Source organism: Aquarana catesbeiana, linkage group LG02 (genome assembly GCF_042186555.1).
Source record: "Aquarana catesbeiana isolate 2022-GZ linkage group LG02, ASM4218655v1, whole genome shotgun sequence".
Classification (NCBI taxonomy): domain Eukaryota; kingdom Metazoa; phylum Chordata; class Amphibia; order Anura; family Ranidae; genus Aquarana; species Aquarana catesbeiana.
In genome coordinates this window covers 95,610,087-95,632,067 of record NC_133325.1, presented here as the reverse complement: position 1 = coordinate 95,632,067, position 21,981 = coordinate 95,610,087, and the positions used below count along the sequence as shown (strand labels likewise).

The 21,981-nt window shown below is 41.1% G+C and overlaps 1 protein-coding gene across 4 annotated transcripts in view; it reads left to right on the top strand.

The window, feature by feature from the left end:
• The window catches only part of INTS6 (integrator complex subunit 6), a 133,217-nt gene that overhangs the window by 87,691 nt on the left and 23,545 nt on the right, over positions 1–21,981 (top strand). For 3 of the 4 annotated variants that reach the window (XM_073613240.1, XM_073613239.1, XM_073613238.1), the window contains 3 exons: positions 16,206–16,295; positions 17,485–17,668; positions 21,680–21,805. In XM_073613240.1, the coding sequence (XP_073469341.1) occupies positions 16,206–16,295; positions 17,485–17,668; positions 21,680–21,805 (400 nt within the window). Of the gene's footprint in view, positions 1–13,164; positions 13,269–16,205; positions 16,296–17,484; positions 17,669–21,679; positions 21,806–21,981 lie in introns of those variants that run through there. The other variant, XM_073613241.1, reaches the window with a different exon arrangement.

Here is a 21,981-nt window from a genome sequence, read left to right as displayed (position 1 = left end):
GGCATAGGGGAGCTGCAATGATCGCAGGCACCCCTTTTTACATCTGATAACTTGGCCCGGCATCACTGCACCCCCGCAGAAAAGTCTGGGTAAAAGGATACTCAGACCCCATTCACCTGGACATTAGCCATTTCTCCGGCTTGTCTCAGCACAGCTTCCCTGTCTCTATAGTGTAGGAGATGAGCAAGGATGGGCCTGGGGGGGGAGGGGCGCCCGATTGTGGTGGGTGTCCCGGTGTACGATGGGTCCTCTCAACAGTGAAGAATGGGAAGAAAGCCTCTTCCAAATATCTCCTGCAGCCACCCCTCTACAAAGGTGGTAGGGTCTCTTCTCAGTTTTCTCTGGTAACCCCACAATGCGTATATTGTTCCGTCTCAGACAGTTTTCAATGTCATCTGCTCTATTGTTATTATCTTTAGCCAGCTGATGTGCTACATGGGCCTCCCGAGCAACTGGGGGGAGTTTGTCTTCCACCTCACTCACCCTGCTTTCCACTGCTGTTGTGCATTCCCAAATTTTTTGCAGGTCCTGTCTCAGCAGGGAAACGTCTTCTCTTAATCCCCCAAACTGTTCCTTGAGGGTATTCACTGAGGCAGTGCAGACATGCACTGCTCTAAGTATCTCTGCCAGGGTTGGTTGCTCAGTGTCATCTGCTGCCGTGTCTGTGTGCAGGGGAAGAGGCTGCTCAGCTATATAGGCCTGCTCACTCTGTGAACAATATTTTTTACATTTGGCTATAAAACATACCGGTACCCAATAAAAAAAAAAAAAAAAAAAAATCGAATTCATCAATTTAGGCCAGAATGTATTCTGCTACTTGTTTTTGGTTAAAAAAAATAAAAATAAAAATCCCAGTAAGCATATATTGATTGGTTTGCGCAAAAGTTATAGTGTCTACAATCTGTGGGATATTTTTATGGAATTTCTTTTTACTAGTAATAGTGACGATCAATGATTTTTAGCGGGACTGCATGCAAGATTGCATCGGACACTTCTGACACTTTTTTTTTTGGGGGGGGGGGCAGTGATCAGTGCTATACAGTGCTACACAGGGGCCTGATCATAGCAGAAGGTGGATAGGAGGGGAGGCCGGGCAGCATGCAGAGGAACTGATCCCCTCCTCTTTCCTCCTGAAAGGCTCCCCTGGAGCATGGGGCCGGGTCGCAATTGCGACCCCCCCCCCCCCCTCTACATACCTTGTATGTGTGCTCCTGCTGCTCGCTTTGTTCTGGTCCCATGTCACCAGGACAGAAACGTAAAGAGAATCAAAAATTCTATTGCGTCACCGGTTCTGCCATTTTTGGCAGATTTTATGCCATTTCTATTGTGTTTCTGGGATGGGATGTGAAGGAAGGTCTTCTTCACACAGCCATAAAAAACCAAGAGGTCCACCCTACCATTTTAACCATATAACTTGACTGGCTTGCACATCTAGATGCACCAATATTTTTCATATGTGGGGTTCTCTAATGATCTCTGCATTTGTCCATCCATATACTTTTGATTGTCCGGTTTACTGCCCCCCCAGGGGGACTATGAACATGTGTTTTTTCTGTTGTGTGCTGTCATAAGGTTTAAAACCGCCCAGTGCAAAATACTATTTTGGATGAGGAACCATCATTTTATTTTCTCTGAATGCACGGCCTATGGGGAATTTTCTTTTCCTTTGGGATGAATGGATGCGTATTCTGGCCTGCCTGCTGACATTTGTGGATGGTCTAAACTGGATAATTTCCAGTGTCGCGGCTAGTTGCTTTTGAGCTGTGAAGCGTCAAAGATACCATGCCACACATTTCAACTGTTAATAAGGTTTACCTGTGTTGTGTGTGTTTATGTGTGTCTCTCTCTCTCTCTCTCTCTCTCTCTCTCTCTCTCTCTCTCTCTCTCTCTCTCTCTCTCTATATCTATATCTATATCTATATCTATATATATATATATACAGGGTATCTATTATATCTTCTACCAAAAGTGATTTTTGTGTAGCAGGGAATTTGCAGACACCCATAGGTGTGCCATAATGGGCTTTAACATTACAGGAGACTTGAGGGAAAAGACGATATCTTGTTAATGTGTTACTACAGGTTGTGCTTGGTTATTTCACACCCTTATGAGCTAAATCTGTTCTAAATCTGTCTTTAGACCTCTCTCATGCTTTGCAATCAGTCTGGGCAAATTGAAGCACAGGATATGTCCTGTCTTTTTGGCTGTACTGTAGCCAAGTTGTTTTTAATATGGTGAGAGGGGGTTTAAAGCCTGATTTTTAACTGGTAAAAAAAAGTCTGCATACAAGTCAGTTTCCACTTTTGAGAGTTATAAATGCATTATTTTCAGCTTTACAACTTCAAAAGCTCAGAATTCTCCTGTAAAAGATTGACAAATCTGCATAGTCTACTTTTGTATAACAAATTATAAGGATAAACAAACACTTTGTAACAATACTGAATTCATTTTGCAATTGTATCCTTATCCAATTGAAGTTTTCTTCGATTTTGATAGCATTATGTTCACATTACTTAGCCACAATACAACTATCATTTGTTCATTTAAGATTAATCTGCAAACACATATTTGATCTGTAAATGAAAGTCTATTAAATCTCGAAATACCGTTTTCTTGTATTGCATTTACTTGGTAAATGCAAGTGACCTTACTGTAGTTTCACACTTTCACCAGGGAGGAGGCTATATACATTTACTAACAGAGCCTGAGCCCAAAAGTGTTCTAAAAATTTGTGTGTAGCATCACTGGGTCTTCTAATGAAACACCCTAAGGTTATTATACCAAGAGTGGAAAGTGCAAAATCTGGTGCAACTGTGCATAGAAAACAATCTGCTTCCAGGTTTTTTTATTTTTTTGTCGAAGCTTAAAGTGGATGTGTAAACCCTCACATATACCAAGTGAAGTGAACAGCCTCAGTTGATACACAGGGATGAAACAAATCTCCCTACATAAGTTATTACATGTATATCTGCTGTCTTCATCTTTATTTACTGTTTAGAAAGTGAAGATCTTGTTAGAATTTTCTCTGCCTGACTCACCTGTGGGTGTGGATTCTTGCTATACACCGAGACAGCTGATTGGAGGAAAGGCACATACGCCCCCCTCCCCCTTGCCTGTGACTAGTTCAGCTTTGTGCTAATCTATTTATAGCTCCCTCTCTGACACAAACTTCAGGCTCCCATCTCGGAGACCTTGTCAGAAGTTATCAAGCTGATAACAGAAGAACGGAGCAGGAGAAAGCTACGGGACATAGTGCTTTGAAGAGCGATAAGAAAACTGCAGATATGTGCCCAGCTCAAATTTCATGAATTGGGTTTACATCCACTTTAAAGTGATTGTAAAGTCTTGTTTTAAAAAAAACAGAAAAAGAAACATATTATACTTACCACCTCCTGAGCAGTGGTTTTGCACAGAGCAGCCCGGATCCTCCTCTTCTTCTTGGATCCCTCTTTGCTGCACCCGACCCCTCCCTCCTATTAAGTTCCCTCAGTCAGCAGCTTCCTAAGGGGGCACTGGAGCCAAGTCACAGCACCCTGTGTCCATTTAGACACTGAGCCCCAACCCGGCCCCACGCCCTCTCTCCCCTGATTGGCTGACTGACAGCCGTGGGAGCCAATGGCGCTGCTGCTGTGTTTTAGCCAGTCAGGAGGAATGTCCTGGACGGCTTAGACATTCATGGACATCGCTGGAGAGAGAGGGGGCTCAGGTAAGTAATTAGGGGGGTGCTGGGGAGGCTGCTACACACACAAGGTTTTTATCTTAATGCATAGAATGCACAGAATGCCATAAGATATAAAACCTGCCTTTACAACTCCTTTAATTGACAAGCTGGAGTTAAAAGCTGATTGGCTGAGCCAGATTTTGCACTCTTCAGTTTTAGTAAATCAACCCCCAGTGTCTGTAATCCATTGTTACTGCCCTATAAATACTATTTTGAGGGTTCATGCATGCTAGGCTGCTGAAAACAATGCCAGAGCCTCTGGCAGAAAAAGTAACATAAAAATATGCTCATAGTGGCGTTTTATAGGCATTTCCTTTCATAAGTGCTCCCCCCCAAAAAAAAATTCCCCTCTGCTTATTTTTTACTGTAATCAATTTACAACTTAACACTGAATGCTCTTAAATGGAACATTTAGTCGCGCCAATCGGTTTTTCTGTCTGAAAGCTCCTCTCAAAAAACACACTTTGGTGTTTGCTTTTTTTTTTTTTTTTTTTTTCAGCCTGAAAACGCTCCTCTGCTAATATGCCTGTAAATGCCCAAATATGCATTGACAAATAGGCTAACATAAAGTTGCTTATGCAGGCTGAAGAGAAAAAATGGCAATAGCCTGTATATGCAGCTTTTTTGATGGTAAGTGTTCATGAGGCCTTAAAAGAGAAGTATGGGTTTGGGTTTTTTTCCTAAATCATACTTGCCTAGGTGGATGCAGCATGGGTCGGATACTGCATCTGTCCCCCGTCGCCTCTGCACTGAGAACTGAGCAATCGAACACCGCCAATCGCTCAGTTCTCACAGCTTCCCGAGCACAGACCTGCAGATCAGTCGCAGCCCTCTGCTCTACCCTCCTCCTCCTCGCCCACTGGAACGTTGGGCTGTGGAGGGGGCGGAGCGGCTCTTGGCGGCTCGCTGAGAGGCTGAGCTGGGTGGCGGATCCAGACTTTATTGTCGCAATGATGTGGTGCCTGGACTGACAGCAGAGTGCAGACTTCAGCCCGCTGTCTGCTGAAAATGGGTCACAGGATCCACAGGGGAAGTACAGCCAAACAAACTTTTGCTATACTTCTTTAAAATCCAGTGGTGCAATTTCTAGATTAACTTTGCGATCTGCCCCAAAGGCTTGCTTTAAAAGTGGGGGTTGATTTTTATTTTTGCTTTGTAGATATATGTACAGAATGTTCTTACTGTTTAGACCTTTTTAACTAAACGTAACTTTAAATTTTAAATGGCATAAATTTTAGCTGTATGTGAATGTGTGCTTTTCTTTCACTTTCCATCTCAAGATGCAACACAAATTGAGTTTGAGGTTACTCCCCACCACCATTCTTCTATTTGTAGTAAAAAAAAACTAAAAAAACAATCTGCAAAAAAAAAAAAAAAGCTATTTTGGTTAACAATTAACAATTCAGCAGAGTTCCGCTGAAAAAATTAAAAAAAGAATAAAAGTCAGCAGCTACAAAAAGTGTAGCTGCTGACTTTTATTAATCGGACATTCGCCTGTCCAACGGTCTAGTGATACGGGCGTACGAAGCCCCGAGGCACCCCCATTCTTGCTGTGGGTGCTCGACTGTGGCTTCACAGCTGGGCACGCACTGCGCATGTGCAAGCCGCGCTGTGAATGGCCGGGCAATCTTCTGGGATCTGTGACGTGTCCCAGAAGATTGCAGGGAGGGGGGAGAGGTGTATCAAAAAAAGAACTCTTCTTTTAACATTTAAACTATTCCCATTTTTGTTTTACTCTTATTTTTTTTTTATATATTTTTTTTTGTTTGTGCAAAATTGGGCAAAATGCATCTTTACTTTGCAAGTAACTTTGCAATGCTTTGTATCATAAGTGTCTTAAGCTGCACAACTTACGAAGTAAAAGATGTGTTTTTTTTCTTTATTGCAGAGAATGCATTAATGTAAAAACATTTTAGTGTTTAGAACCACTTTTTAAAATGAACACATTTTAAAATGTTGTAGGTGTTGGCCTTTTTTTTTTTTTTTTTTCCTTCGACTGCTTGACCCCAGGAAACCATGTAATGTAAATATTTATTCTTCCATTCACTTAGGCTCGGTTCACACTGGGGCAACTTGGGATCCGACTTGTACGCCCTCAAGTCGCCCCAAGTCGCTTTGCATTTAGATTACAATTGTAGTGAATTGAACCGTCTTAACTGACACTACTGAAGTCGCTCCGACTTCAAAAAAGGTTCCTGTACTACTTCTATCCGACTTGTAGGCGACTTGTACCCATTCAACTCAATGTAAGTCGCCTGCAAGTCGGATCTCTCAAGCGACTTTGCAGAGAAAACCCCTCCCTCCCAGAGAGGTGATTGGCCACAGGCGAAGTCGCCTGTCATGGAGGCGACTTCAAGTCGCCTCGTAATTTGCCGAAGTCGTGCTGAAGTCGCGCTAAAGTCGCGCTGAAGCCGCGTTGAAGTCGCGGTACAACGTCGCGCTAAAGTCGTGTTGCCCATGTGTGAACCGACCCTTAGCTGGTCCGTTTCTGTCATTTTTCTCACTGACTCCCATTTATAAACTGTCACTTCATGGATTTGTTAATTGAGCTTGTGAAGTGTGCGCATGTTCTCTTCCAAAGCACCTGCCAGCACCCTGAGGGCAAAAGTGTGTGGGCAACACTGGTTATAGCATTTTGGTGGGGGCGTGGCCTGGTCAGAGTCCAGGCTGAGGTTGCCACTCCATTCGTTGTAGCAGGATACCAAAGATGTGTGGCTTACAGGGGTCACCCTTCCTTTCTTAAACCTATAGCATTTTGGTTGCCGTGCTTCATTTTTGCTACATTTTTGGTCTCTTCTTGTTTACTTGTTACCTAGTAGTTATAGCACTTTCTGCTCTCATTTAGAAGTTTATAGATGGTAGTTTTGATAAAGCACAGATTCCATGTGAAACGTGTCAAGTCTGTGCTTGGTTGTTTTTAAAGGATTTTTGTACTATTGAATAAAGTCGAAATTGCATCGTGTGAGTGTGCAGCCATCCGACTTTTTGATTTATCCCGTTAGAACTTTAGTCACCCCATCCCATTGAAAGCTTTATGGGTAAATGGAAAGGGTGCCGATTTGATCACTGAACTTCACTTGTTGGGATAAATGTAAAACAATAAGGAACTGGAGGACAGTGCTTCTGCTTCCCAGTCTCTATTCCATAAATGTGATGTTAATCCTGCTGCCTTTCCCTTGGTGACCTTTTCAGTAAGATGGCAAAAGCCTAAGAGATTCTTCAGTCTTCTCTGAGTCAGATGTTAATCTGTGGGCTGATGACTAGTGTTGGATAACCTGAATCTCATTCATGTAGGAAGACTACCATTCCGCTGACTTTTAAAAATCCCCTCCAGTAAACCTTTTGGAAAGCTTTGTGTTCACCACCAGCTTCACTTGTAAACCAGCCCTTGCATTAGTATGCATTATTAAAGCCCTTAACTTCTACCTTGATCAACTACTCTAGCTTTTAGGTGGGTGTGCCAAGAAAATATCTAGTAGATGTAGTTTAGAGGACATGTGACTACGTGATGTGGATATAGGCTGTCTTTAGTGCTTCTGTACACTACCTGGAGAGCATTATGACTTAAGCCTTGGCTCCTTATGTTGGCTTTTAAAGGTAAAAAACCTGCAGGTTCTTTGTCTAAAGTTGACCCTGGGAAATAAATATAAATATATAAATATAAATATATATATATATATATATATATATATATATATTATTTTTTTTTTTTTTTATATATTCATAAGTTTACATACCCTGGCAGAATTTATGATTTCCAAATATGAAGAATAACTCAAACATTTTTCTTTCACTCATGGTTACTGTTCGGCTGAAGCCATTTATTATCAATCAACTGTTTAATCTTTTAAAATAATGACAACCGAAACTACCCAAATGACCCCGATTTTGGTCTGATAACATGCATACAAGTTGATACAGAGGGGTTTGAATGGCTGTTAAAGGTAACCATCCTCACCTGTGATCTGCTTGTAATTAGTATGTGTGTGTATAAAAGGTCATTGAGTTTCTGGACTCCTGACAGACCCTTGCATCTTTCATCCAGTGCTGTACTGATATTTCTGGATTCGAAGTCATGGGGAAAGAAAAAAGGATCTGCAGGAAAAGATAGTGGAACTGTATAAAACAGGCAAGGGATATAAAAAGATATGCAAGGAATTGAGAATGCCAATCAGCAGTGTTCAAACTCTAATCGAAAAGTGGAAAATGAGGGGTTCTGTTGGTCTACCTGACCATGGTTTGGTTTCAACTAAACTTTCATCCACAACTGCCAGGAAAATTGTTCAGGGTGCAAAGAAAAACCCACAAATAATTTCAGGTGAAATACAGGACTCTGAAAAGATGTGGTGTGGATGTTTCAAGATGCACAATAAGGAGGCACTTGAAGAAAGATGGGCTGCATGATCGAGTCGCCAGAAGAAAGCCATTACTATGCAAATGCCACAAAGTATCTCGCTTACAATACGCCAAACAGCACAGAGACAAGCCTCAAACCTTAAACCTTCTGGCACAAAGTCATTTGAAGTGATGAGACCAAAACTGAGCTTTTTGGCCACAACCATAAATGCAACATTTGGAGAGGAGTCAACAAGGCCAATGATGAAAGGTACGGAGGTGGACCGCTGATGTTTTGGGGATGTGTGAGCTACAAAGGCACAGGAAATTTGGTCAAAATTGTTGGCACGATGAATGCAGTATGTTATCAAAATACATTCGCATTCATCAGCCAGGAAGCTGCGCATGGGACATACTTGGACATTCCAGCATGACAATGATCCAAAACACAAGGCCAAGTCCACCTGTCATTGAGTGAAAAGTTTTTCTCTGAAAAATGGCCAAGAAATCATAAACTTTGCCAGGGTATGTAAACGTGTGTGTATATTATTTTATATAATATATGTGTGTGTGTGTGTATGTATATGTGTGTAAATGTATGTATGTGTGTATATATATATATATATATATATATATATATATATATATATATATATATATATATATATATATATATATATATATATACATATATACATGGGGCGTTCAAGGTTTAAGTCAAACCGGTACTTTTGCGTTTATATAATAAAATAACAAATTCCAAGGAGTGAAAACTGCATTTATTTTTGACCTGCTCCCCTGCCCAGCTTTTACTGGCTGGAAAGCTTCAGCATAGCTAGATTTGTCGGTACATGTGACGCTTGAACCATCCTAGGACAGCTTTCTTCACTTCGTCATCAGTTCTAAAATGCTGATCTCCGAGGTACTCTTTCAGGGGTCCAAACAAGTGGAAATCTCTTAGAGCGAGGTCCGGGCTGTAAGGGGGATGTGGCAATTCTTCGCAGTTAATTTGCGGTAATGTGCACGTAATGCGGCAAGGTGGTATGAGCTCGTTCGTTGTGTTCTGGAGAAAAACGCACATACACACACACATACATACATACATACATACATACACATATACACACACACACACATATATATATACACACACACATATATATATATATACACACACACACACACCTATATACACATACATATACATACACACACATGCACGCACACACATGCACGCACACACATGCACGCACACACATGCACGCACACACATGCACGCACACACATGCACGCACACACATGCACGCACACACATGCACGCACACATGCACACACACATGCACACACACATACACACATGCACGCGCACGCACACACGCACACATGCACGCACACGCACGCACGCACACACACATGCACGCGCACACACACACATGCACGCGCACACACACACATGCACACATACACGCACACACACGCACACATGCACACACACATACACACACATACATACACGCACACACACATACACGCACACACACACACATATACACATACATTCACACACACATACACAAACTTGGGAACAGAGCTGAGGCTGTCATTCACAGGCTCTGAGCTGGTGCTTCCTCTCCTGTCACCTTTTTTCTCTTTGGTGTCAGGAAAACTTGTCAAAAGTGACTCATGCTGATGACAGAGGAACAAATCAGCAGACAGAAATGACACTTGGTGCTCCTTAATTGAGCCAAGTACACACCAAAAAAGGATATGCTTGGTTCTTATTTCATGTTTGAGGTTTACAACCACTTTAAGATCACTGTTTTTTAGTGATAAGCAATAGCTGAATCCATGAAATATCTTGCTGCAGAAAGTGTGATCCTCCTCTTCAGCAAAGTTTGACTAAATGCTCAGGCATTTGGACACCCAAATGGCTGCTCTAGTTTGTAAGTATTGATTAGTAAGTATGGATGGGCATTTAGAAAGGTCTTGGTGGGTCATTTGACTATAGAAATGCAGAGTGAGAAATATCCTCTCTAGTCAATCAGTTCAAATGTCCACTGCTTTGAAACCCTCTGTGTAATTTTGTGAAACAAGGCATCTGGTGTTCTACCTTTTTAGAATTGTTTCAGGAGAACGTTGCTTTATTCTTTTTGTTTAAATTTAAGGGAGAATGTCTTAGCTAGTTGGAAGATTTGCAATAAAGCTGGGCATAGGGATGTAGAATGCAGAAAGGCTGCAAACATCAGACGCTAGTAAGACCCCCTTTCACACTGGGTCCGCATTCGCGGTAAAGTGTCACTTGTTTTAGCGGGGCTTTACCGCTGTTTAAGCAGCGCTTTCTTATCGTCATGGGACACAGAGCCATAGTAGTTACTATATGGGTTATAGGCCACCTTCAGGTGATGGACACTAGCACGCCCTAAAACAAAAAGTGCACTCCCTATATAACCCCTCCCACTACTGGGAGTACCTCAGTTTTTTTGCCAGTGTCTAAGGTGTTGGTCAGGAGTAAAGATGTGCTGTGGCCGCTAGCAAGTGCTTTTAACCCCAAAGAAGGGGTTAAAAACTCCTGAGTTGCAGCACTTCGGAAGCGCTGTCAATTTATTCCAATGGGCAGGGTGTTTTGGGTGTGCTAAATACACCGCTACCAACCCGCCCCAAAGATGCCGCTTGCAGGACTTTCAGAACGTCCTGCGAGCGTACCGCCCGGGTGTGAAAATGGAGTGAATGGGAGGCGGTTTTCAGGCACCACCTGAAAGTGCCTGAAAACCACCCCAGTGTGAAAGGGGCTCGGTTTAAATTGGTGCGCTGTACGATATCACATGTGATTTCTACCGCACTGCTGTGCAAATCACATGTGATATCGATGCGATGCAAATTCAGCCTTACAAATTGTATGGCTGAATTCACATCGCATTCAGACCAAAGTCGTGCAGGACCCTTTTTTTGGTCCGCACCAGAATCTGATTGCATGGGTGTTCACACCCATGCGATCCAATTCCTCTCCAAAAACCGATCTAGGGATGTCATTACCTTTTTTGTATTGACACTCCCAGTGGTTTGCATAAGGCAGTGTGAACTGAATGTGAGTCAGGTACAATGTGGGAACCTGCAGTGGATTCGCAGGGTTTTCCAATGTGAACCGAGCCATGGGGACATGGCAAGAATGTTCTATATCACTTTTCAGTGAGTTATATATAGTACACATAAGAGTCCATTCACACTTGCGCTATTTGTAATGCTATTTTGGACATCAGTCACATGACAATTGGCACACCATTTTTTCAGTGGCAAACGTTCAAATCACTGCGACTTCGCAAAGGTGCCTGCACTACTTTGGTGCAACTTTTGATATGACTTTGATCCATAGCATGTAAAGTCGAATCAAAACCGCACCAAAAGTTGCACTGGAAATCCTGTGAAAGGAGCCTTAAGAGAAGATGATCACTTGCTCTACTTGTTTGTGCCTAAGCCTTTATTCACACCGTTTACATTCATGCGTTTACAAGGTATTTCTAAACGCGTATAAATGTGTGTGTGTGTGTATAATTTTACATGGTATAAATTGCACTGTGCATTTACCTGTGTTTGAGCACATTCAGTTTAGCTGCAATTTTAGAAAATAGGATTTTGTGCATTCCAGAGTGGATTCGTGACTCTAAACGCATGTACGTTTAAACCGCAGGAGAACGTCTTCTGGGAAGCATAACATTTATACGTCCAAGATTTTTTTTTTTTTTTTTTTTAACAAATCCAGAAGGCTACGGTAGTGTGGATTTGGCCTAATTTGTCTATAGAGCCTGAGATTTCCCTGGTCAATGTCATGTAAATACCTGTAGCTGGATTTCTTTTATATGGGAGCATTCTCATTCATCTAGGTTATGGTATAGTGTGCATTAGTTGATCACATTCATCTGGACTTGATGTTTTGCAGATTCTTCAGTTTGAGTGTCAGGGCTTGGATTTATGTTTTCTCCCTGTGGTTTCCCTTTTCTAATATAAGGGTGCATTCATTCTAGAAAAAATATAAATGTATGGGCTCTTCTACTTGCTTATTGCCAATAGACAGCTTTACCATTTTATGTATTCTAGTCAATATATGTAAATCCAGTGTAAATGGCTATCAATACAGACTGCTAGTTAACATATTTCTCCTATCTACAGTGGCTTTGTGGTCTTATCTATGGTTTACCAGTCAAGGTAAACTCCTCTTTGACCTGTAGGTGTCACTGTTGCAGTTCTGCATTTACACATCTAGCTGCAGAAACCATTGTGCAAATTTATGACTGCTAGCCTATTCCTAGGCCTTCAACGCTGCTGTATTGCTTAATCAAGTTTAAAGTGTACGTAAAGTTTAAACTTTTTCTAAAGCCATTCTTCTTGGCTATCGTATTCAAGCAGCAGCACCCAAGGCTGTTTGAATGCCCAAACAATGACGGCATCTTATTAGATGAAGTCACTGTTCAGCAAGCAGTTTTCCACCCAGCCCCTCTGAGTTTTGTTGAGCTGGATGGTGCCGACAAGGTCACCCACAGCTCGAATTTTGTCCATTTCAGCAGGAATTGGCTGCAGTTCAAGCGATCTACAGCCAGCTTTATATTTGGATAGAGTGAGGAAGAACCCTTTTCTGTTTATGCTGTCTGGGGAACCTTTCTTGTTTTGCTGTCTACATTTACCAGAAATTAAGTGGGAAGTAAGGAAACTTGTCACTGTTTCCACCTGTGTTCCCGGTTGCAGATGTTCCTTCACTTCCTGTCTGGTGAAACCATTGTCAGCAGGACAGAAAGTAAGGGTAAAGCTTTCTAATGGAGCCACTGATGCAAAAACCAGATAGGAGTGGCTTGTCACATACCTTACATTGATCTTATGTATTTTACTTATTGATTTGTAAAACAGATACTATTAACTTGAAGCATGCCGCTAAAGCATTGATCCGTTGCATACCATTTATGTGTAATTTTAAATATCATTTATTTTTGATATATAAATATATTTATTTACTTTTGAAGGGTGAAAGGCAAAGTGCTTGAAAATCAAGTTGATGAAATATTTATTACATTGTCATGTGATTTATGATAAAATTATCAAAACAGGCAACCTGTTGTCTGTCTTCCTAGGTGGTTTCCCACAGTGTGCCCTGCCTGCAGTGGACAGTGCATGCTGGAAGTTATAGATTGAAAGCACCTTGGGAATTCCTGGTTGCATCAAACAGGTGCTTAAAACATTCATTTAATTTTCCGCTGTGATAAACAGGTGTTTCTTTCATACCTGAAGCTTTGGGGGCATATTTATAAAGCAGCAAATGTAACTTTTCACCAAACATTCACTGTTGTTGAATCAACCCCTCTCATTTGAAACCTAGGCACCTGGAAGATTGATCTTTATTGAGTATTTGAATGTTGGATTCCCTGCTATTTACATTTTTTTTTTTTTTTTTTTTTGTAGCTTAACAAGATCTGTGAGGAAGAACAATTCTCCTCCAAATACCTCTTATTGTTTCACAATATCCCTTTCACCTCTGACTTGCATGGCAGGGGGAGAGTTCTCTTTCTATGCTGAGTTGATGACAGCTCTGCACATAAGTCTTACTACCATTTCCCATCAATAGACGCAATGTGTTGGATTGCTCGTCTGCCATTGCCCTAATACTGTCACTTCTTAAATTGCTCCAAGTTTTTGCTTTTAGTTTCAACAAAATTAACTCCAGCCAGCAGGGCTCAGTTTAGGCTCCTCTTTTTACTTGTTTACCTGACTCTTCTTAAAGCGGAACTAAACCCATTGATTTACCCGTTTCCCACAACCGGTACATTCAAGGCATTCCATGAATAACTGTCAATTGTTTCTGTTCTCAACTGAACTGTCAAGTTATCAAATAGCTTGTTTTAAAATTGATCACACGGGCAGCACCATATCAACTGCAGATCAGAGGCTAAGATGACAGCGTTCTTGGCTGTTAATGGATAGGAGGGTTTAGTTCTGCTTTAACTACTTTGCTTGTTTATAACACTCTATAATCTTAGATTCGCACCAATTGAATGAAACAGAGGAGTTACTGTTTTCTACAATGCTTTCCCAAGCAACATGGAGCCATTCACGTTAATCCCTGTCCAACAAAGGCGCTCCCAATCTATCTGATCCACAGTTTTTATATATATATATTACACACACACACACACACACAGCACTGTGAAGAAATGCTGTAAAGTAAGAATGCTTAAAAAAATTATGTATTAGTGGTGTTTATCAATTTGCAAAATGCACACTGAGCAAACAGAAGACCTTTTTAAATCAAATCGTTTTGTGAGGCTACCCTTTGGCTTTAAGCCAGCATCAATTCTTATACTTTCACACTTTGTACCCTTGTACAAAGTCAGGGATTTTAAAGGGTTAGGTCAGGTGTATAATTAAAGGATAAGTTCACCTTAAAAAAAAATAAAATGAATGCACGTTTTTTTTTGCAGGTCAAAAAAAGTGCTTTTTTTTTTTTTTTCCAGGATCCTGGAAAGCATCGCACCAGTGATCAGCAGATTGCTGATGCCATGCATATCTCCTGCAGACTGTCAGTGTGAGCTGTCCGCCTGTACATTACACTGACAGGAAGAACCAATGAACTACTACAGCACTCAACATCGCTGTGGTTCATTGAAAGCTACAAGCAGACAGCCGCAAAGGCTGTCAGTAGTCGTAGTCCATTCACAGAACATTGCCACGTCGTCTTTAGATTTTGGCAGAGAGTTGGGGGCAAGATCCAGTATATTTGTAACATGTTATGAAAGGTGAACTTTAACCAATTTTATTGAGCAGGTGCTAATGATCATCATCTTTTATATGTAGGTTAAAACCATTCTTAACAGAAACAGCTGTGTAGGTGGCTTAAAACTTGGTGAGGAACATCCAAACTCTGCTATTAAGGTGATGTTGTGATGGACCGTTTCATGTCACAGGTCATACCCCATGGCAAGACCGAGTACAGTAACACAGCAACAAGGATGTTATCAGCAAGGTCTGTCCCAGGCAAAGCTTTCAAAGCAGACTGGGCTTTCAGATGTGCTGTTCAAGCTCTTTTGAAGAAGCACAAAGAAACTGGCAACATTGAGAACTGTAGACAGTGGTTGGCCAAGGAAACTTAATGCAGCAGATGAGACACAACATGCTTACTTCCCTTCAACATCGGAAGATGTCCAGCGATGCCATTAGCACTGAACCTGGCAGGGACCAGTGGAACCCAGGTACACCCATTTACTGTCTGGAGAAGTCTGGCCAGCAGTGGTCTTCGTGGAAGAATTGCAGCCAGAAAGCCATACCTATGACACGGAAATAAGGCGAAATAACTATGCACAAAAACATAGGAACTGGGGTGCAGAAAAATGGCAGCAGGTGCTCTGAGTCAAAATTTGAAATATTTGACTGTAGCAGGAGGCAGTTTGTTTGAAGGAATGTGGAAGAGGTACAATGGTTGTCTGCAGTCAACAGTGAAGCATAGTAGAGGTTCCTTGCAAGTTTGGGGCTGCATTTCTGCAAATATAGTTTGGTCATGATCAATGGTGTCCTCAATGCTGAGAAATACAGGCAGATACTTGTCCATCATGCCATCAGGGAGGTGTGCGATTAGCCGCCAAATTTAATCTGCAGTAGGGTAATGACCCAAAACATTCAGCCAATTAAGAACTATCTTCAGTGTAAAGAAGAACAAGGAGTCCTGGAAGTGATGGTTTGGCCCCCACAGAGCACTGATCGCAACATTGAGTCTGGATTATATGAAGAGACAGAGGGATTTGAGGCAGCCTACATCCACAGAAGATCTATGGTTATTTCTCCAAGATGTTTGGAACAGCCTACCTGCTGAGTTCCTTGAAAAACTGAAAGTGTACCTAGGAGAATTGATACTGGTTTGAAGGCAAAGGGTGGACACACCAAATAATAATTTGGATTTCTCTTCTGTTCTTTTACTTTTCATTTTGGCAATTGATAAAAAAAAATTAACACTTCTAATTCTGAAAGCATTCTTAATTTACAGCATTTTTTCACACCTGCATAAAACCCATGCAGATACAGGGAGAACATTCAGAGGCCTGTAAATACTGAAAAACCCTTGCCGATAACTGAATTCAGGACCTTATTTAACCTAATTTTATTATTTCCCCCACAGGGAAGAAATCCTTTCTTCTTGGAGCCTGCTATCATAATTGCAATAACAGATGGAAGTAAACTTACAACAAACAGTGGTGTTCAGGAGGAAGTAAGTACATATATATATATATATTCCTTTCTGTGATAAATGTCTTTTTGTTGTGACTCTTGTTGTTCTGGTCTTCTAGTTTTGAAAGTACTGTAGTTATAAAAACTGCCACAGTGGGACATTGTATCATTGTATTGCCTGTAGTAACAAGCAAGAGGTTTGCTAGGCTCATCTAGACACAAGGCACTGCGGGCTTGACATCTTTCTGTAGCATTACATTCACTGAATGGTATATGCTACCCTACATCAAGTAACTTGACCACCACTCCTATAGATAGACCTGTAAGAGAAGGGCATTCGATTTACTTGAAATAATTTTGTTCATAAAGTCTATTGCCAAAATGTTTAAATACATGTTTCAGTTTTGGGTTCTGCTAACATGTCTGCAAGACTCTTTAGCACCAGACAATGCACAGGCTAATTTTGTAATATAATGGCATTGCTTGGGTTCTTAAAGTATAACTAAAGGCAATTTTTTTTTGTTTTAGTTTTGGACAGAGTGGAGAGGAATTAGAACACCTGTCAGTTTTTATTGCTGTCTGTGCCCCCGTTAAGGAGTTTCACCCTCTCTATTTGTCCTGTTTACCATTATCATTGAAAGTGAAAGTAAATGATGATCCCAAATTTTGGGTTGTCCCCAGAAAAGTAATGGAGGAGAAATCTTCCATTAGGGACACTAGTTCTGGTGACCTGGGGGTCCCCAAGGGATTCCTTTTTAATTTTCAGGGATTTCCTCGCACTTCCTGTTTTGGCTATGGGACAGGAAGTGAAGTGGAATCTCCTCAATGGGACACAGGTGGCGAAAAAAAAAATCTGATGGGTTATAACCCTTCCTTACTATCCAAAATGAAAAAAAAGTTTTGCCTATAGTTCTACTTTTTGTTAAATTGTTATAGGTTAACTTGTTTTATGAATACAAGGACAGCACAAAGGCTCTTATGGGAATAGTGGTTGACGGTAGACCTTTCCATGTTATATGTTAGGATTAGGTTGAACAGCCTACTGTTAGCTTAGAAGAGGTAAAGTATTTGAGATTCTGCTATGTTTGCAGGTTTTTCCTTGTACATAGTGCTATTTATCTGCTATTTTGTAACCAAGAAATCCTAAAAAATGCCTTGTATATGAAAAGTTCATTGCGGCCTTTCTGGCTGACTATCCACATTTATTTCTAATTATGTTTTTCTCTTAGCTCCACCTGCCTTTAATGTCTCCATTACCTGGAAGCGAGTTAACAAAGGAGCCATTTCGGTGGGATCAGAGACTTTTTGCCTTAGTCCTTCGAATACCTGGCGCAACATCTGTTGAGCAAGAACAGGTGACTGCTGTCCAGCTGGATGACTCCTCAATCACTCCTATGTGTGATGTCACTGGAGGTTAGTGTCTCCTCTCTGGAGTAAAACTTGATTTGACATCTTAAACACTTCTGGACCAGCTCACGCCGATATGTCGGCACTTTAAAGAGGGACATTGTTATGGCTGCAGCTAGCTATCATAACCCCGGTATCCTTCTCTTCAGTGACCGGACTGGTTTCTGATAAAAATGGTCTCTGCGGCGGATATCGGCGGTGGGAGAGGCGCCCCTCTCCGGTGCCCTCCTCCGCTGCTTACCAGAGCCAGCAGCGGAGGTGATCGGATACTTCTCGGTTAGGTTTGGAGACCAGTGAGGGGAAGATGGCCCCCACTCATCTCCATACTTGTGCAGGGAGGAAGCTACGTCAAAACCTCACTTCCGCCCATAGCTCTTAAAGGGACTTTTTAATTATATAATTATATATTATTATTATAATTATAATTCTAGCCCTAGACCTCCTCTAACTCAAAACGTGTAAACCTGTAGAATTTTTTTAAACGTCACCCTTAAAAATCTCCATAGGTAAAAGTATGTTGCCATTCCACGAGCGGGTGCAGTTTTGAAGGGTGACATGTTGGGTATCAATTTACTCAGCGTAACATTATCTTTCACAATATATAAAAAAAAATAGGCTAACTTTACTGTTTTATTTTTTAATGCAAAGAAGTGTATTTTTTCCAAAAAAAAAAGTGCACTTGTAAATGCAAAGACCACCATTTTATTCTCCTATGGTGTTAGGGAAAAAAATGTATAATGTTTGGGGGTTCCAAGTCATTTTCTAGCAAATAAAACTCTTTTTAACTTGTAAACACCCAAATCTCAGAGGCATGGTCCTTAAGTGGTTAATACTTGGGCATTAAATTCATTCAAGTTCTGGTCGCAACTCATCCCCTCAATTTGATCAGACAGCAGAAATAAAACTGAAGAGTTATATCTGCTCTCCACCCTAAAAGAAACATTTTGATTTTAAGGTGTCACTAAGGCTCCTTCTACACCAGAAATACGGTGGGACTGTGCTGGGCAGTTATTCCAGCCCAATCCCATGCCAAAATGCCTTGTTTCCTTTGTGCCCAATTCACACCACTGTGTTGCGGTGGTGTGCAGGCAGGGTTTACTGAGAGAAAGTACTGCATGCACTACTTTTTTTTCAGCACACCACAAGTTTCTGAAGTCTCTGAAATGTGATATTTCAACATGGGTTGTTTAAAAAAAGAAAAAGGAATGGTGCAGTACAGAGCTGTGCCACACCGCACACCAGCCTTAAAGCAAAACCTTTTTTTTTTTTAAAGTTTTGAATAGAGTGGAGAGGGGCTAGAACTCTGCACGGTTTTATTGCTGTCTGTTCCCCCTATTAGTTAGATTCCTCCCCTCTATTTGTCCCAAATTTTGAGTATATACCGGAGCAGTAATAAAGGTAATCTCTTCCAATGGGGACACTAGTTCTGGTGACCCTACTGTGACACCCTGAGAGTCACGTTTACTTTTTAGGGATTTCCTCACACTTTTTTGGCTGCAGCACAGGAAGTGAAGCAAAGTTTCTGCAATGGGACACAAATTGCAAAAAACATGACAGGGATCATAACCCTCCGTTTGCATGTAGTGACATTTTAAAAAGTGGAAGTAAACCCTTTTTTGCAAAACTTGTACCTACAGGTAAGCCTATAATAAGGCTTACCTGTAGGTATTGTGAATATCTCCTAAACTTGCACTGTTTAGGAGATAATCGCACTGCATTCAGCCGGTGACGTCACAAATGAGTGGGAGTGACCTCATCGTGGCTAATCGGCCAGCTGAATGCGAACACCCAGAAGGAAGACTGGGTGAAGATGTAAACCCCTTCAGCACGCTGCTGAAAGGCTTCGTTCTAAGGTAAGATGCATACTAGCACATTTATGCAATTGTCTTGCAGGGTTTGGGAAGCAAAAAAGTGCTTTACTACCGCTTTAATACAATTTTAGCTCTTTCACTGTCACCGTGGTAAGGCTTACATTGGAGTGTATACCTTTGTGTCAAGCTGCCTACAATCCCTCCACTTCCTCTGTAGGAATTCCCCTTTGCAAAGTGTACCAGGCTCCGCTTGTCACCCCCATATGTGATGGCAATAATGTAAAGTAATAATGAGAAAAAAGTTAAAAACAACTTTTTTTTAAAGCTCTTGCTACTTCCATGTACACGCAACATAACACAAGTGCTGGGTGTGCCTAAGTACAAAAACAATTGCGCAACACATATTGGGTATTGCATGCAGGGATGGGAGCAATAATTCTAGGGCTATTCTTAAATCTGTGTTAAACTCAAAAGCAAACATTTATTATATTGCAACTTGCTAATTCCTGGATGTGATGGCTGCATTAGTTTTCTTTTTTAGGCCTCATGCACACTGGGCATAAAAAAATGCTACGTATGCAAGCGTTTGGCTTTTTTTTTTTTTTTTTTAGCCTGTAGAAGCAACCCTGTTAGCCTATGTGCCCAAGCACATTTATGCAATCTATACACTGGGGGGAGAACCTCTGGGGGAGTCTAGGATGCAAAAGGACCTGGGGGTCCTAGTAGATGATAGGCTCAGCAATGGCATGCAATGCCAAGCTGCTGCAAGCAAAGCAAACAGAATATTGGCATGCATTAAAAAGGGGATCAACTCCAGAGATAAAATAATTCCTCCGCTCTACAAGACACTGGTCCAGCCGCACCTAGAGTATGCTGTCCAGTTCTGGGCATCAGTCCTCAGGAAGGATGTACTGGAAATGGAGCGAGTACAAAGGGCAACAAAGCTAATAAAGGGACAGGAGGACCTTTTAATTATGAGGAAAGGTTACGAGCACTGAACTTATTCTCTCTGGAGAAGAGATGCTTGAGGATTTTAATGTACAAATACCGTACTGGTGACCCCACAATAGGGATAAAACTTTTCTGCGAAAGGGAATTTAAAAAGGCACGTGGCCATTCACAAAAAATTAGAAGAAACGAGGTTTAGCCTTAAACTGCGTAGAGGGCTCTTTACTGTAATAGTGGCAAGGATGTGGAATGCCCTTCCACAGGTGGTGGTCTCAGCGGGGAGCATTGATAGTTTAAAAAAAAACATCAGGTGCTTATCTAAACAACCACAACATACAGGGATATACAATGTAATACTGACATATAATCACAAACACAGGTTGGACTTGTCTTTTTTCAACCTCACCTACTATGTAACTACAAGTCAATAGCAAGGCTTCCAGGTACATTACACAGCAACCAAGATTAACATACATTTTAGTACAGCGGAAATATAATTAAATGTGAGACCCTCTCATATCAAATCCATGAACCTCTTAGGAGAGGTCAAAACAGGAGGGGTCAATTGCAAGATAGACATTCTAGTCCACGGTGAATATAGATTGCGATTCCATTGCCATGTTCCATGTCAGATGGTGATTGCATTTATGGTGTCAAGGATATCTGAAAAAAGGAATGAGGCGAATTTTCAGAAAGTGATAGGAAGAAGAATGGAATAGGAGATGAACTGTGTGCAGCGGGGAAGGGAAAGGAAGAAAGGGGGAGTCCCTTCATGGGGATAAGTGCTATTCATAGATTGATTAGGACAGGAGCCTGTTTGTAGGTAGAGTTTTTTAAATTGCCGTTCTAATCTAGTTTGATATCACCAAACACAGATCAGGCAATCCTGACTATAGCAAGGCCTTAGCTAGCTTGGCTTTGTTTCATCCTATAGTGAAAACGCTAAAAAAGCACCTAACACAATGGGGTTGATTTACTAAAACATAGTTTGTTTAAAAAAGGCGCAGTTTCAAAATCTGGTGCAGCTCTGCATGGAAACCATTTAGCTTCCAGGTTTATTTTTTGTCAAATCTTAATTGAACAAGCTGAAGTTAGAAGCTGATTGGCTACCCCAATTTGTCATATCTGTTTTCTTTATGAACCCAGTTTGGTAGATTTACTTTGTGACAGAAATCAGCATTTAACTTTCTGCTGAAAATTTTCATTTTAATACTCTTGCTTAATTTTAATTATATTTTTTAATTTCCTTTTTTTCTAGGTCGCTCGTACTGTGTGTTCTCACAGCGAATGTTGAATCAGTGTCTGGAGTCATTGGCACAAAAAGTTCAAAGTGGTGTGGTGATAAACTTTGAAAAATCTGGACCTGATCCTTCACTTACTGATGGTAATCACATTTAGTGATCCTTTTATTAAACAAGACCTTCCCTACCAGCTCTTGCTTCCCAAACAATATTAGCAGTAAAATTAAATATTTAATATTTAGGATAAGTTCACCTTTTAGTAACGTGTTACACCCATGTTACTGAGTGACTCAGTAACTGTGTGACATGTCGGGGATCT